The 16635-nt window shown below is 43.3% G+C and overlaps 1 protein-coding gene across 3 annotated transcripts in view; it reads right to left on the bottom strand.

Annotated features, from left to right (window-relative positions):
* DAPK1 (death associated protein kinase 1) overlaps positions 1–16635 on the bottom strand; it is a 168481-nt gene that overhangs the window by 43336 nt on the left and 108510 nt on the right. For all 3 annotated transcript variants that reach the window (XM_033123048.1, XM_033123047.1, XM_033123046.1), the window contains exons 4-16: positions 11430–11568; positions 9547–9676; positions 9327–9375; positions 9217–9243; positions 8577–8729; positions 8165–8210; positions 6845–6934; positions 6249–6341; positions 4863–4982; positions 4287–4385; positions 3325–3423; positions 1903–2001; positions 741–938 (exon numbers count right to left, since the gene is read on the bottom strand). In XM_033123048.1, the coding sequence (XP_032978939.1) occupies positions 741–938; positions 1903–2001; positions 3325–3423; positions 4287–4385; positions 4863–4982; positions 6249–6341; positions 6845–6934; positions 8165–8210; positions 8577–8729; positions 9217–9243; positions 9327–9375; positions 9547–9676; positions 11430–11568 (1342 nt within the window). The remainder of the gene's footprint in view (positions 1–740; positions 939–1902; positions 2002–3324; positions 3424–4286; positions 4386–4862; positions 4983–6248; positions 6342–6844; positions 6935–8164; positions 8211–8576; positions 8730–9216; positions 9244–9326; positions 9376–9546; positions 9677–11429; positions 11569–16635) is intronic.

Here is a 16635-nt window from a genome sequence, read left to right as displayed (position 1 = left end):
GGGTCTGCCCTAAATGGATTTAAGCAGTACCACTGGTCTTTATCTATTACCTACGTACCAGTAGTAACGTCCACCGCTGGTTTGACAGCCAAAAAATGTCTCTAGCCATTACCAAATGTCCGATGGGGAAAAGGTCGCCCCAGTTGAGAACCACTTCTCTATACTAAGCAAATACTTCAAATAGCTATTACTAAATTAAGTACAGTGTCCCAAATCTAACTATATTTTAAATCTAGCCTCATTTTAAGTACAAGTTCATAATAAAAACAGATTATGCTGAATTTGCTTCATTAAAAAAGGAACACCTGGTCTAGAATTAAGACTGTCAGACAAATAAGAGTGGTTTATTGTTGTTTTACAAAAGAGCAGGTGATGGAAGTAAATAAACCACCTATTTCTTTGTTTATCTACAAATCGTTAGGGTGTTGTTGATTTTAACCCTAAATGAAGGTTGTCCTGGTCTCAGCGATCATCCCTGTACTTGTTCCAAAGCTAAAAATAAGAGACCTGAGTCATCTGACCCCTTCATACATTTTGTTACATGCCACAAATGAATATTAAGCATTAAATAGAACCTAGAACAGTTCATGGAATCTTTGGAACAGAGAAGAGAACGGATAATTACAATTTGCTGCATTCAAGTTTGTTATTTTAGGTAAACTAATTGAGGACGTCTTTTGGCCCCTCTAATCCCCCCAGATCACTTCTCAGTGAGTGTGATGGATTCACCCACAAAGCACCTTGTCGGAGGCATTCAGATCGGCTCCGTGTTCAGCCACACACTCCACTATGTCGTGGTAGCCCCTGGCGGAAGCTGTTAGGAGGGGCGTCTCTCCTTCGCGGTTCTTAATGTTCACGTTGCAGCCGGCCTCACAAAGGGCTTTGGCCACAGAGTAATAGCCGTGCCAGGCAGCGCAGTGCAGGGGGGTTTCTTCTTCCTGGCCAAGGAGACGGGCACAGAGAGGAGGAGAGCGCGATAAAACAAAAGAAAGGACAGGCACGGTGAGAGTCCCCACTGAGGTCGGCAGCAAAGTCCAGGGAGCAGGGAGAAGGAGCTCGTAGCGATCAGAGCGAAACATTAATCCAAAATGGTGGATACGGGTCTGACACCTCTCCTCCTTTAGTTTTCTTTCCTCAACACTGGTGTGATGGACGAATGTGGCATTCTCAGCATATGAGTGACAAGTGACTTTTGGGAGCCCACTGGAACGAAAGAACAGCTCAGCTGTTCTGAACAACAGCTCCAGCGTGGGTGGATTTATAGCATCTTTCTTGTAAAAGTGCCTTCGTTTACTTCATCTAACAGTAGGAAAGCACATTTCTGAACAAGAATTCTAATAACCTCGGTGCCTCAAGATTTTTGTCATGCACATAACATAAAGATGAGTCACATAAAGGTATTATAGCTGTGGCAAAGAAGTGACCGAGATAACCAGGCTCTAATAAGTCAGGGAAAGCGCTGGCTGGTTCTAAGGGCTGGAGGACCACGGGGGAGCCAGCGAAGACCTATATATTTATGGCCAACATCATTGACACATGTGTCTGTCTATGAGAGGCCATTATAGTGTCGCGGTTACTGACATGGAGTCTGGAACCAGACTGAGTGGTTTCAAACCCCAAAGCCCCACTCCACCACTTATGAGTTGTGTGAGCTTGGGCAAGTTGCTGACCCTCTCTCTGCCTTAGTTTCTTTCTCTGTAAAATGAGAACGATAGTAATAGAAACCCACCTCATAGGGCCGTCCAGAGGATTAAATGAATGGATGTTAGAGTCTGAGTCCCTGCCCTCTGGAATCTAAACAGAAACTTGGATAAACTCCAAGGACTACGCCGTATCATTGTCTGCCTGCACATCCACGCAGAGAGCAGAAGGAAGTTAAGGACATCAGCTACCATGACCCACCTTGTCCTGGAAATTGGGGTTGGAGCCGAAGTTGCACAGTAACTGAACCACATCAGCGTGGCCATAGCGAGCTGCCACATGAAGGGCTGTCTCTCCAGACTGCAAAAGAAAGAGCCGAAGATTCAGAGCACCCCTGGGAACAGGACGTGGGGACTACAACGCACAGGACTGCAGGCCCATTCCACACGTGCCTGGCTCCACGTCCTCCCCTCTGGGGGTGTCCATCCCTTTGGGCCAGACGACCCTTTGGTGACTGGGCCAGGGACCCAGGAGTGAGGTGTTCCCCATGTAGCTTGTGTTAAGTCCACACACCTAGCTCATCTTGTCTGTCATAAAACCCCTCGGTGACAATGCTTTCCCTTGTCTGTGATGGCTGTTCTCAAACTTCTTTATCTACTGTACTGATGCTTCAAGCTATGTGATTTTTTTAAAACACAAAACTCCTTTTTTAAGTTCATCACACAGCAGATAGTTAAATGTATAGTTTTATTTATTAACATGTTTCGATCTCATTGTCTATGTCTGGAAACTTATTTCTTATATTCTCAGAGATTTTAAAAAAGACATCACTAATTATTAATAGCTCATGCAATAACTTTCAGTGAATTAGTAACAGGTACAACTTCCTGAAGGTATTTTACTTATATCTGCCAAAAAATTGTCAGAATAAACTGATTGATACACAAGATACTTTATTGCCACCTGACAGAACTGCCATGATAAATATGTGCCTTGGGTATGAATGTCATTCCTAGATTGGTCAGTGCACAATCCATACAATTGTATGTGGCAGCCCTGACCGAACATGACAGATTAGTCCCCAAGTGTTAGAAGCAGAGGAGGGCTGCATAGTAGAACCCACAATGGACGAGAAGGTGGGAATCCTAGATGCACGTTCCAGGCCTGCCAAGTAACACACAGGATTGTTGTGTGGACTGAATGAAACATGTATATGTGAAAGGAAGGCATCCTGTTAAATCAATAATTTTTATAAAATCTTTGTGCAAAACAGCTTTAGTTTTACGTGCATTGTCTCATGAATCCTTCTAGTGCCAGTTATGGTAAGGTCAGCATTCAAAGATGAAGAGAATGGTAAAGAGATAGGCATATGGTGAGTCAGTGAGAGGACCGGGACTCGGGTCTCTTTCTGGTTGTCTTTCTATTAGAACTTTGAGTTTTCATGTTATTCATGCAAGGTAATTCACTGCTTGCATATTATGGCAATTACCTGACAGATTTCAGCTAAAAGCAGATTTTAATATTAGACCAAACCACCAGCAAAAAACCAAATTTCTAGATTAAATTCTCCACAGGAAGATTCTGGTCCTGAATCCTTATTCTTTGGGTCATGATGCATGTGGCATGTCGATGCTCAAATGCAGCCTTCTGCTTCCCCATCCCTAAGAAGAGAAGGGGCCTTACCTTGTCTTTAACATCCAAAGGGCATTTGTTCTCATGGAGAAATTTTAAGGTATCTACGTGGCCATGCCGAGAAGCCCAGTAGATGGCATTAGATCCACCCTGTACAAAAATCAACATGGAGTCACATTTCCAGAGAGCCGATAGATCCGAATGCATGTGTCACTCAGGCTCATTCCATTTCCCTTCCTATGTGATGGCAAACTCCAAAGGAGTATCTTCCGTGAGGAATAACACCCCCATTTCATTTTTTACTTTTGACAAAGGGACCAAGGTTATGTAAGACATTAACATTATAGGAAGCTGGGCGAAAGGGATAAGGAAGCTCTGTGTAATATCTTTGCAGATCTTTTTTTTGGGAAATCTAGAATTATTTCAAAATAAAAGTTGTTTTTCTTTTCTTAAAACCTTAATGTCAACCTCTGGTTAGAATTCCCCATATTGTCAAGGGCCAGATCTAGTCCTTTTACAGCTCTGTTGAAAGTCTACAGAAGCTGATGACAGATCCAGTAATGACTATTAACTGTTAATCAATTGTGCCTACAATTTCAATGTGACATACACCTCAAAACATATCATCTTTACTTTGTAGCCCTAATAAAATAAGCAGGCAAATACACTTCTGCTGAGATTAATTAGACAATGGAATCTTTTCCAAATGTGACATCGTATAGTAACACTGCTGAGTAAATGTGATCAGTGAGGAGTAAAATCTGGGGTAGTACAAAAAAGTACAAAACAAGGCTGATGTTCAGCAATGGAGCCCAGAGAAAAATCAGTGTCTGACTCTTTTCTTCTAATGTCTGTTAAATTGGACCAGGCTATTTAAGCAGTTCATCTTCCTTTATAGGAAACTAAGAAATGAAGTAAAGCATACACTTTGTTTTTCTCTGTTACCTCTATGATTAGAGACATTTGGAAATACCTAAAAGATTAATTTATTTGCAATAAAACATAATTATAACCTTATCCTGGACATCGATTCTTGAGCCTCTTTTAATGAGCAATTGTAGCATTTGAATATTTCCACAGCCAGCGGCAATAAGTAACGGAGGTGTCCCATGCTGGAATAGGCAAGAAGAACAAAACAAAACACAAAACATTATTTTTCAGGTTTGGTAGGAAAGAAAAAGCCCAAACTATCACTGCTGTCCCACACACCTCCCTATGGCTCAACAGGCACATAACTATTGCTGCATAACAGGAATGAAAGACCATCAGAACACAGCACCCTTCCTCCTTTGGATTTTACAGTCAAAGGTGACACTTTCATTGGCAGGATGAGTAGATTTAAAACTTCACAGTTAGAGATGTAATCGGTGCACGTGGCATGGCCTTGCACGAAGAAAGGCCCTGAATGCAAAAAGACTTAATTTCTAAGTCACTTCACTCTCTAAACAGAAGTGAGTTTTTCCACAGTATGGAATTTGCAAATGGAAGGGAGAATGAACAAGCAGACAGTGCCTTTCCATCTGGGACTTGGAGATGCACAATCACCATGACCACCCCCCTTCACTGCCCCTGATAGAACAGTCTCAGACCTTGTTGGGTTGGTTAACATCATAGTTGGACAATGAGCCCAGGAGGTGCTGCAGGCCTGGGACATTGTCATCGTTGATGGCATGGATGATGGCTTTCATCACAAAGGAGTCTTCCTCATCCTTGAAGAAGACAGCAGAGAGACTGTTACAACATATCCTCATGATTAGCAGGATATTGAGATGATGAGAGAACCTGAGGTCTGGGAGGGTGTCTTTCTACCTGGAGTTTCTACATAGCCCTGGGTCCCTCTCCTACCTTAAGCTTTTGATTGCAAAAAATATAATTTCTCCCAACTGATTATTCAGTATAATTTTAATTTGTAATATATAATTGGCCTCATCATCTTACTTAGATTTAGTTTTTCTGTGGTTCCACTGCCACCCTCCCACAATTCCCAAATCCAGTCTTTCTCGTTTTCCTCTCCCTTCTTCTAACTTGCTTCTCTCCCACTTCTTTTTTCTTTTTAACATTTCCTATCTCTTTTTACTCTACAAGGCTAGACCTGGAGCCTCAGGGAAACTACTAGCTTCAGGGGAATAAAAGAGCTGGTATCTGCTCATGTGTGATCCCGCCCTTGGAGTCCCCGGATTCCACTCAGGAAACACTGACTATTCAGTTACAGGAGTAGCCTGGTTCCCACAGAATCACCCTTTCTGCCTTTCCTGGAGTCCCCTTTACCTCCAGGGTTAACAAAGCCCTGTTGTCTGACTGTCAGAGGAAAGTCTTGTTGAATTCAGATGTATCCAAGTCATATCTGAAGAGTTAATCTGTGATTAGGTTTCAGTTTGGATTAAGGGAAAAAAAAATATGGACTTGGTCTCAAGGGCCTTGGGCAATCAATGCAATGTCAACAAACAGGTGGGCTTAGCCTTCTGGTCTACCACGAACTACACGAGCAAGCCCCAATGCATTTTCTGGTGTGTGTGTGTGTGTGTGTGTGTGTGTGCGCGCGCTCGTGCGCGCGTGTGTGTATGTCTGAGGGGAGGATTGTCTGCCTCTTTTGTACTGTTACAATCCAAGAGTCTCCAGGGTCAGTGACAATAGAGGGCTCATTTTAGTTCATGAAATTAGAATGAGTTCTTCCCTCTTCTACTGGCCAGCCTCTCTTTTATCAAACTATGTGTGTGAGAACAGAGGGTTGGTAGGGTGATAGTGTTAGAGGTAGTGGGGTGGGAGCAGGTATAGCCCCAATAAAAACACAGAGAAAAAGGAAGGAGAAGCAACAGAGTACATCAAATCAGCCACCCCAACTCCCTAAATCGAGAGGAGGAAGAACAGGCCTAATATTTACATGACTTCAGGTTGTTGAACAACTCAAACAACCTAGACATTTTAAACCCACAGTGCTAAGAAAGAACCTCACCAAGGTAAACAGGTTTGCTTACCAGAGTATCATCGCTTCTGGCAACACTCATGTTACTTCTGGACAAGAACGACCTCGATAATCTTTGGCACAGTGATATCAAGCGAACGGATTGCTTTAAAAAAAAAAAAAAAAAGGATAAGTAAAGGCAGGGGGAGGGGAACAGAGAGAGCTTATGTAACAACATTCAAATTAGTGCAAATGACAATCTCTGAGATGGCATTCTCTGCTGCCAGAATGTATTCTTCGGGAGCAGGCAACCCCACAAGAAGGTTCGATCATATTTTCTTAAAGAATAATTCTAAAAGTCTTATAAATTAAGAAAACAGAATAGAAAGAGTCTCCTTCTGTATTTCATTATTAAACTACAGAAATGGATGCCCTACATCCCTTCTCTCTCAGTATTTTGTTCTCTGCTCTTTGAGGAATGGGATCTTACTGCAGCAAATCCCTTGTATGTGCCCCCTCAGAGAAGCATGGTTTGCAAGGATCTTCCCCTGCGTCCTTGGTCCCAGGCAAGCTGGTAATGGTAGATAATGTGACTATCAAAACTCATACAGTTGTTGGAAATGGACAGGAAATAGAATTAGTTAATCCCTCCGTATCAAATAATCTTACTTTCCATTTTTTCCGGGCTGCAAACTTCTTGAATTTTTCCATGTTTACTGCTGATGCTTTTCTACTAAGTGCTTGCTGGGTATCTTTAGGCTAAAATGAAAGTCCAAGAATAAAATTTAGAGCTCTGAAATTACAGAAATGTATTACACGACAACTTTTTGAAACCTCTCACTAGTTGAGATGCTTGCTTCCACATTCACCTTGCTAGAATAACCAAACAAGTTGAGATAATCTAGGAATCTAGTCAGCAGAGGCTAACTCTTGTAGCTAAGGGTTCGATACTATCAGTAAGGGTTTGATACAATCAATAAAAACTGGATCTTGGGGAAAAGTTGAGTTTGGGTCAAGCTGAATTACTCCATAAGAGAGTTTGGGAATAGCAAGATTCCTGGTGAGATCATGTTATGAGGCATTTGAACTTGGGGGAAGGATTGTCTACTTCTTTTGTGCTATTGCAATCCAAGAGTCTCCAAGTAATTTAGAACTGGGAGGGACCTCAGAGGTCAGCAAATTCAGCCTGTCTGACAGCAGGGTAGAGAGAGAGTGCCTACTACTGCATTTTTTCCCCCAGGAAGTCATGTAGCAATACCTCTGAGAGAAGGAGACAGCATTGCCTTCTAGGGGAGCCCAGGCAACTGCCAGGAGCTTATATAGGCAAAGAGTTCTCCAGCTGCTCCAAACCTACCTCTGTAATGCAAGTTATTGCACTGCAATTTGCTTATTACTTCCATAATTCTATTCTAATACATTTTATTCTAATAAGTGCCATATTCTCCCATCCATGGTCCTTTCTGTTCTAGCTGGAGCAACTTCAGTTCTTTCACCCAAATGCCAACAGGTCTCAGGCAGGTAATGCAAAGGTGTAATGGGCCAGGGGGTGGCCACAGGCCCTGGCAGAAAGGCAGCTCTGCCAAGTTTCTGGTGGCTTCGTGGAATAAGGGCTCAGTATTGGTAGATGTTCACATTTTTCAAGGGAAGTTAGAAATCCAGATTTGATATGATATTTAAATGCTGGAAATTAATTCACAAAATTAGAAAAATATATTATTTGGGCCAACATCCCACAGGTCAAACCAAATCGACTGTTGAGCAGACTTGACATTCAGCTCCCTGTTTACAATTCTGCATTATGACAGCTTCCTCCTCTCCACCTTCATTATCATTAGCATATTCTTATCTGTCAGTTGTCTTAATATGGTACCAATAGCAAACACAATACTCAAGACGTGACCTGTGGTTAGAAGCCACAGTAATTGGTAATACCCTAGAACAAATGAATTCCAGGATGCCTTGTAACACTCAAACCAATATGCAACTTACCTTGATCCAGGGATGCTGTAAACTATCTTGAATTGTCATTCTCTTCCTTTGTGGGGAAAGGGGAAAGAAAAAAAAATTGTTGTGACAATAGAAGAAACACTGAGGTTGTTTCCATGCTGGCAGGGGCTACCAAGCAGATGCTCTAGAAAATGCAGTTTGAGGCCTGCTTCATGGAAGAGTGCCGAAAACAATGTCAGCTTTTATGTGATTATTTCCCTGTGCCTGCAGGACTGGGTGAGCAGGTACAAAGGACCCTGCCTGCATTTTCTGAGGTGTTCCACATGGCATGCTTCCCTTTGCCAGGTGCAAGCAACCAGGGTCTCATAAACATGGCCATGTGCACAGGACAGGTGATAACCCTCGTCTAGCTGAGGCCACAGCTGAGCACTGTTCAGAAATAATGGACACTCACTTTGGATCCTTGACAAGCAGTCTTCTTATGAAATCTTTGGCTAGGGCACTGGTATTACTGAAGTATTCTTCCTCAAATTCGTAGTTGACAGCAGATACATTTGCTAACGTTTCTTGCTTAGTGTCTCCGAGAAACGGGGAGGCCCCACTTAGCCTGTTAATAAAGTGAAACACAGAACATGAACAATTACCTTTTGTGTTGTCATTTTGTTCCCATCATATCTCATAGCGGGAGTGAGGAAAAAGACTACAATCTGGTGTTTGGGCAATCACTGTAGAATTCAATTGTATTTTATAGGGCATTTAGTTGTCATGCATAAAAGCTTCAGCTTAATGCAAAGGATGCATTTAAAAAGTTAATTTGGAATAGAGTCTAGTAGTTAAAAAAAACAACCCTTTCCTATTTTCTCAGTGATGGACAGACACGCTTTCTCCCAGTGATTATGTTGGAGTTTCTGATGACTCATTTTTAATTAGAAGAAAATGTTTAATTAGTATAAACTAAACGTGTTCTGGGGGTGTGAAATGAATATGTTTACATGAAAAGCTGAAGAGATCAACATGACACACAGAATGGTTAGTAAAACATATGGTCTCAAAGAAAGAGGGAAAGAATATGAGTTGTGGATTTTGGTACTTACAGAATATAGGTTATTACCCCGATACTCCTAGACACAAAATAGAAATAAAACAAATGTCAGAATAAAAAAATAAATCGGAAAGATGACAACATAAACGGCACGCTGCTTACCACATATCTGCCTCCAGACCAAGAGGTTCATAGTTGACGATTTCAGGAGCTAAGAGGAAGAAATAAATGCACATTTAGTTTTGGAAGGAAGCAAACCAACAGATACTATCTTTATGTATAAACCAGAAACATATACCAGGGAAAAGATGCCACAGCAGGGGATATTTTACCAGCATAATATTTACTAGAAATAAATGACCACAGGAGCAAAGAAACTTACCAACAAACTCTGGCGTCCCAAATATGTTTTTGAATTCATTTCTAAAGTCAATTTTATGGGCCAACCCAAAGTCAATGATCTTGATCCGAGGTTTGGGGACATTTCTATCCAAAAGCATTATGTTTTCGGGCTTAAAAAAAGAGAGAAATAATGCAGCAATGTTCATAATAATGTTCTTCATAATAACCAAAAGGTGGAACAGCCCAATGCCCATCAGTAGAGGAATGAATAAACAAAATGTAGTATATACATACAATGGGATATTAGTCAGCCTTAGGACGGAAGCAAATTCCGACACATGCTACCACATGGGTGAACCTTGAAGACATTATGCTAGGTAAAATAAGCCACACAAAACAGGGCAAATATTGTATGATTCCACTTACACGAAGTACCTAGAATGGGCAAATTCATAGACAGTAAGTAGGATGGTGGTTGCCAGTCGCTGGGGGTGGGGGTCGACGTGGGGAGGGATAAGGGAGTTCGTGCTTAACAGACATGTAGTTTTAATGTGGAAAGATCAGTAAGTTCTAGAAAGGGATGGTGGTGATGGTTTCACAACCATGTGAATATACTTAGTGCCACTGAACTGCATACTTAAAAATGGTTAGAATGGTAAATTTTATGTTATGTTTATTTCACCACAATAAAAAAAAAACACAGCAGCTATGATATGTTATGTTGAGGACAGGTGGCAGAATAGTTCTTCCTCCTCCCTAAAAAACAACCGGAAGATAGGCAGAAAAGGGTACTTGCAAGAGAACAACCAGGAAAAATAAATGTCTTGGTTTAGGTTCTACAGGGAACAGACCCCTGACAAGGATTTGGGTGCAAGTGGCTTATGTGGAGGGGACACCAGGGAACACTTGGTAGACAGGAAACGGAAGGAAGGAAGCTGATACAAGTGTCTCATCCAGGTGGAGTGACTAGAGCATAATCCCTTTGGGAAACTTGGGGGAGAAAGAGAAATACTCAGAGTTTTCCAACTAAAGCAGGAGGGAATTAGGGTGTTTATCCACCATCTCTCGTCCTCCATTACTAAGTGCTGCTTCTCTGGGCATTTATTCTTTGGCATTTCCAGAAACCAGATGTCAGGCAGAAAGCTGCAGTTGCTTGCAGCAGCAGTCTTTGGGGCATGTAATTTTTAGTGTTGGGGGGAGCTGGATGGGGTCTTAACAGCTCTGCTATAGTAAGTATGGAGAAACTCCTACCTCTTCTGAAGTCTTATTCTAGCTGCAATGACCTGAATTGTTCACTTGACAATCGATCACAGGCTGCTTTGTGACAATCTTTTCACTGCCTTTTGGATTATATCTTGAATCTTAACTTCCTGTTGCTCATGGGTGTCTTCCCTTCCCAAAGAGACCATAACTTCTCTGACATACCTTTTTAGCTCCCATAATGCCTTGCCGCCAGCCAGGCATGACCCCACTTAGCTAGTCTCAGAGTTTGGCTTGATTGATTGTTGCTGACAGATAAGCCTTTGCTCAAGAGGGAGAGTAGAGATCAAGGCACCTTCTATCTTGCATGCCCTGAGGCCACAGAGGGATGGAAACCTGGGCAGCTAGAGGCCATCCAGGCTGAAGATGTACCACTACCAGTAGCAGCTCCCTTGCTTAAAGACTTGGCTGATAAGACCCCTTTATTCTTCCCCAGGGATTCTCGAATGTAATCGTTTATCTTAAACCTCCATCCCAAAAAAGGTTAGGAATCCCCGCAGAAGGCATGCATTATATACCTGCTGATATATATTGATAACTCCCTTTGTTAAACCCATACAGGAAAAATACATATGTCTCTTTCAAATGCCTCAATTTTTCTTTGCAAACAACTGAAGCTATGGTTTCCATAAGCATTTATCTGGCTAACACTGAGCAACGTACCTTAAGATCAAAGTGGGCAATCTGAAGGGAGTGCAGGTAGTAAACACCGTTAAGAATTTGTTTGAGAAATTCAGTTGCTTCCTCTTCAGTCAAAGATTCCTTTTCAGCTAAGAAGTCAAACAGCTCGCCGCCTGCAACGCTGAAAACCAAGAAGCAGAGGTTATTGATGACAATCCTGTTTCATACTGATTTGTTCTTTCATAGGCTATCGGCGCACTCAAATTTCAGGCAAGAGAATGGTATAAGGACATGCTGAAACCCACAAGCATGGAATCAGAATTCTCAGTGCTTCTCATTACTGGATGGAAAATGTGAATTCAAATATATTTGTGCTTGAAAGCACTTGGGTACCACTTTCCTTGCTATGTTCACAAATGAGGGAAGGGAGCAGACACACGATGGGAAAAAAAAATCAATGTATCCTTAAAATGTTTTAATTAAACATGTATAGAGGTGAAGTCTTAACTCACTGACTAAGAAGCAAAACTACAAGCTAACGTTGTACGGAATTTATAGAATATATCTTCCTGGCTCAATCAGAGAGTATCTGGAAAGTTCATAATCTCTATGTTAATCAATTTTTTAAACCCAAAAGCATGACATATAGCCTGACAAGAATTTTTTTCTTTTGTATTCATTTATACGCAAATCCCTATATATTTATAAAAATCACCTTCAGTAATAATGCATTTAGCAAATACCTTAACTAATAAGAATAAACTTACACAAAATGGAAATACACGTGGTTGTTGGGGGATTTATGTAATCGATCTCCCTGGCCAGACTGTAGGTTCCTGAATGGCAGAGGTCAGCCCCTAGCTGTTGGCCCCCAGCTGTCACCCACCTCCTAACACAGTGCCAGCCACACAGCAAGAGCTCAAAACTTTTTTTATGAAGTGGATAAATGAACAACCCCCCCAAAAAAAATGCACGGTAGTGATTAATGGCAAATAACAGGGAACTTTTAATAAGAGTTTTTATAAGTTAATGTTTATCATTTAACCATACATTTCCAACATAATAATTAACTGCAATTATGCATATAACTGCTGTGTTCATTATCTTTCTTATGGAGCAATACAGCTCCATAAACATTATACCTACCACATCTACATCCAGAATAAGAAAATCGGTGCTCCTGAGATTTAACAATAATGACAGAAAAGCTATTTTCTTAAAGTTTCAGATTGCAACCCTTCACCCTCCAAGGTAGTTTCTTAGCTTGGCCCAGGCTTCACTTCCAAACTGCTGCCTGTGACTTTCTAAGAGTGGGGAATCAAGAAACGCAGCATTTTTAACAAGCATCCCAGGTGATTCTTTGCACACTAAAAACTGAGGTCCCTTTTTCAAAGTCTTAATTAGTTACAATGCTCCTGTGGCAAAACCCTCCTGTGATATTTAACTTCAGGATGTTTATTCAAAGTGCGAGGTGACTCCTCCAACCCTGGGACCCAAGCAGAAGGGTCGAGCAGATCTGCAATGTGCCACAGAGCCTGAGCCAGCGGGAAGGCCAGGAGCCCCGCTGCGGGGCAGAGGTACTTGGTGACACACCCCGATAGTGGCCTTCCTGCCTGCACCCTCCCAGCCTGGCTGCTCTCTCCTCTCCACAGCACATAGGCTCCACACGGGCTCTCCCTCCACTGCGTGAAACCCTCTGCTTCTCATTTTTCTGTCTTCTTATTCCTCTTAAAACCTACAGGGAGAGGGAATCCTTTAGCTGCGGGGAACAAAAAGGAGGAAAATGGGAAATTGTCAACCGACCAATGCTGAGAAAGATGCTCCCATCACCTGTTTGCTTCTTTGCTCTCTGGCGTTGGCAGCCATCACTTAGGACGACTGCAGCATCATGGGCTGCACAGGAGGAGTGGCCCACAGTCGGCACATCCGGCTCAAATCTTAATTCTGCAGCCGGGAGATAATTCCTTCTCTCTGAGCCTCAATTTCTCATCAAACAGGAATAATCGACCTATTAGTTTCAGGGTTTTGAGGATTAACGGTGATATATGTACATAAAGCAAATGGCAGGCAGGTCTGGCATAGGCTGCGGCCAAGTAAATGGGACAGATGCTATTGTAAAGAAAGGAACCACCTTTCCAGTGGCGGACAATGCCATGCCACCTCCGCCCGGGCAGCCTCCCACATGAAAGTCCCCATCCTGCCCTGCTTCTCACTTCTCCCCACTCAAATCCACTGGTGTGGCCTAACGGCGGCACTCCTCAAATGGCGGTGGGCTTCTCCTGTGGTGCCAGCCCCAGCCTCTCCTCTCTCTGCCCTCCTCCAGAGGCTTCCCCACTCCCTCACTCACAGACTGCGGGGTGCCTGACAAAGAGAAACCGCTGGGGTTTGGCTGCGCTACAGGGCGGGGGGAGGGTGAATTTTATGGCACCCAAACAGGTTGGGGTTGTGTGGAGGCCCAAGTCCTTTTTAGGAACCCCATCACTGCCCCAGGCTAGGTCTTTGCTCCTCTTCTTTCCCTCCCTCAAGTCAACCTAAGCTTCCTTCAACCTAAGCTTCCTTCACGCCAATTAAGAGTGGCCTATTTCATTCTCCTGAGGGCCCCAGGCTCTGTGTGGCAGGATGGCAGAGGGTGAGGAGACCCTGGTTCAAATCCTGCGCAGTTACCCAACCTCATCACACCTGGGATGCTTCCTCTGTAAATAAGAGACAATTGCACCCCATAGAGTTGTTCTGAGCTTCCAGGATGCGTAGAGTCCCTTGGCGTTCAACAAATACTGCTTTCTTTACATTTGGCTTCAAACCAGAAGTCCCCCCTTAGCAGCAGTGATGTGCTGGGGTTGGAGTGGGTGGGGCAAAACTATTCCTGAGGGGTCATATTCCCACCATGGTCATTTCAAGCCACCCACATGCGTTGGGAAGTGATTTGCACAAACAGCTCTGTGACCCGGCGAGCCAGCTACTTGACGCACTGAGGATTCTGTATTGTCCAGAACTGGCGTAACAACATCTCATTCCACATGCTCTTCTGTGCTGCGATCTTACATTTGTGGCTCTACCCCCTTGAATCCAGACAGGCCCTGTGACTACTTGGACCATTAAGACATGTCAGAGTGACACTGTGCCAGCTGCAGTGGGTCTTCATGGGCCTGGGGCTTTTGAAGCCCTCATGTAAGACGTGCGATGATCCCCAAACCATCACGCGGTGCAGAGGAGTCCCTGAAGATGAGATGTTGTGTACAGAGGGGAAGAGGCTGAGAAGCATTGAGCAAGGAAGGGATCTTGTAAGTGGACCCTCTAGCCCGGCCAAGGCTGCAGAGGTCAGACTGTCCACCTGAGTCCTTCCAGAATTGTGACCGAAAATCGTGTGCAAAATAGAATGGCCATTTGGAGCTGATGTGGTGGACACCGTGAGCACTGACCACGTTCTCCTGGGAGGAAGGACCTGCTGTCCCCACTGCTGAGGTGGAGTCGGCACAGCCCTCCGCCCTCAGCCCTCTAGGGCTTGCCTCTGCTGCAGAACTGCTGCCCAAACTCATGTCCTTTCCAGGAAACCCACACCCAATAGCTGCTCGGTGTGGGAACAACAAACTTAAATGGCTAGATATGAAATATTTCAGGCTTTGTGGGCCATACAGCTTCTGTCACAACTACTCAGCTCTCCCCAAACAAAGTGGAAGCAGCCTTAGACAATATATAATTGAATGGGTATGGCTATGTTCCAATAAAACTTTATTTATAAAAACAGGTGGCAACCTGGATTTGGCCCACATCCTACAGTTTGCCCACCCTTGATATAAAGGACAGGTCACCTCAGCCCAAGCTAAGGCCACTCTCAGGGGCCATTCTGGCTCCAGAACTGTGTGTTGGGCCAGCTGGCATTGGTGCTGAGCTGCAAAGCAGCACGACTTCTCCTTCTGCCCACTTCTGCTCCTTCTCCTCCTTTCCAAGTCTTGATGTGAACATCCCACATGCTGTTCTCCGTATTAGAGTCTGCTTCCCAGGGAACCTGCCCTGCACCCCACTAAAATTGGGGGTAGTTTGTTACACAGCAATAGAAGACCGGAACATTCACCATCTTGAACTGGGTCTGTTTATGATGCCCAGGCAACAGAAATCAGGTTTGCCTTTCTCTGGGCCTGGTTACCTCATGCCCTACTCAGTCTTCTTGTGCTGAGCAACTCAATGCCAACAGTGCTACCTGACCACAGAAATGAGAACAAGGAACCACCAGGGAGCCCCCGTGAGGGACCAGCCTGCAAAGTGGCAGTGCCTGGCAGACTGAGAGAAAGCAGACACAGGTCATCTCTAGTTTTCTCCATCTAACCTGTTCACAGGTCCTGTTCAAATCTCATGCTGTTCACAATGAGGTCCACACTGTCACTTGCCCATGGAGCCAAATCATTCAGCTAGACATTAGCGGGGTTAGGAGAGCCCCTATGTCACTGGGCCTGAACCCATCACTGGTTTCCTGCTGCCCTGAAGGCCCTACATACATACTCATCCTCCTTCACACCAACACAGGAAGGCAGATGCTTTAGCCATGAACCTTTACTTATAATGACCTTTAGCCATTAATCAAAGTAACTAAAAGTAAGTAATTTCAGCCAACGTTTGGGAGCATAAGTATCATTTGATTCAGCCCCCAAATCTCAGAAGGTAGAAAGTGACCTGAAGATTTTTTTTCTCATAGACACTTTCACATACATGCTTAGAATCACAACTCGAGTGCTTACAGTGTTGTGGCCGAAAAGCAGAATAATGTCAACAAGATCAGTCAAACCTTGGCACTTTCATTCTTTGTTCCAAATTTTACATTTTGTTTAAGCGAAGGAAGATTGATGGAGAGAGAGAAAGATGAGTAACCTGTGCAGTAAATTTAGAAAGCAAGTCTAACCTCTTTTATTAGTTCTTTTAGTCAGTGTTTTAAATTACAGCATTATCATGGAAATTGTGTGAAATGAATGCTAATAAGCACTGGCTGTTTGCACCAAGAGAGCTGGAAAACATCAAGGTTCCCTTCCTTCCCATGCCTTTCACTCCCACCACGGCCTCCTCTGAAAGCTAGCTGTAACAGAATGTAATTAGAACATATATAGCTTTAAAAACACAAAATGGGCCTTCAGAGTGACATAAGAGAAATTATCACAGGATTCCAATTTCTAAATTAAAACACTATTCAGGGTCCCTGACTCTTGCTAGGAATTGTATAAGACATAACAGGTCTTGATTCTGGACTAAGTCTGGTTAT

Source organism: Rhinolophus ferrumequinum, chromosome 12 (genome assembly GCF_004115265.2).
Source record: "Rhinolophus ferrumequinum isolate MPI-CBG mRhiFer1 chromosome 12, mRhiFer1_v1.p, whole genome shotgun sequence".
Classification (NCBI taxonomy): domain Eukaryota; kingdom Metazoa; phylum Chordata; class Mammalia; order Chiroptera; family Rhinolophidae; genus Rhinolophus; species Rhinolophus ferrumequinum.
The sequence above is the reverse complement of the archived record's forward strand: the minus strand, read 5'-3'. Positions and strand labels throughout refer to the sequence as shown.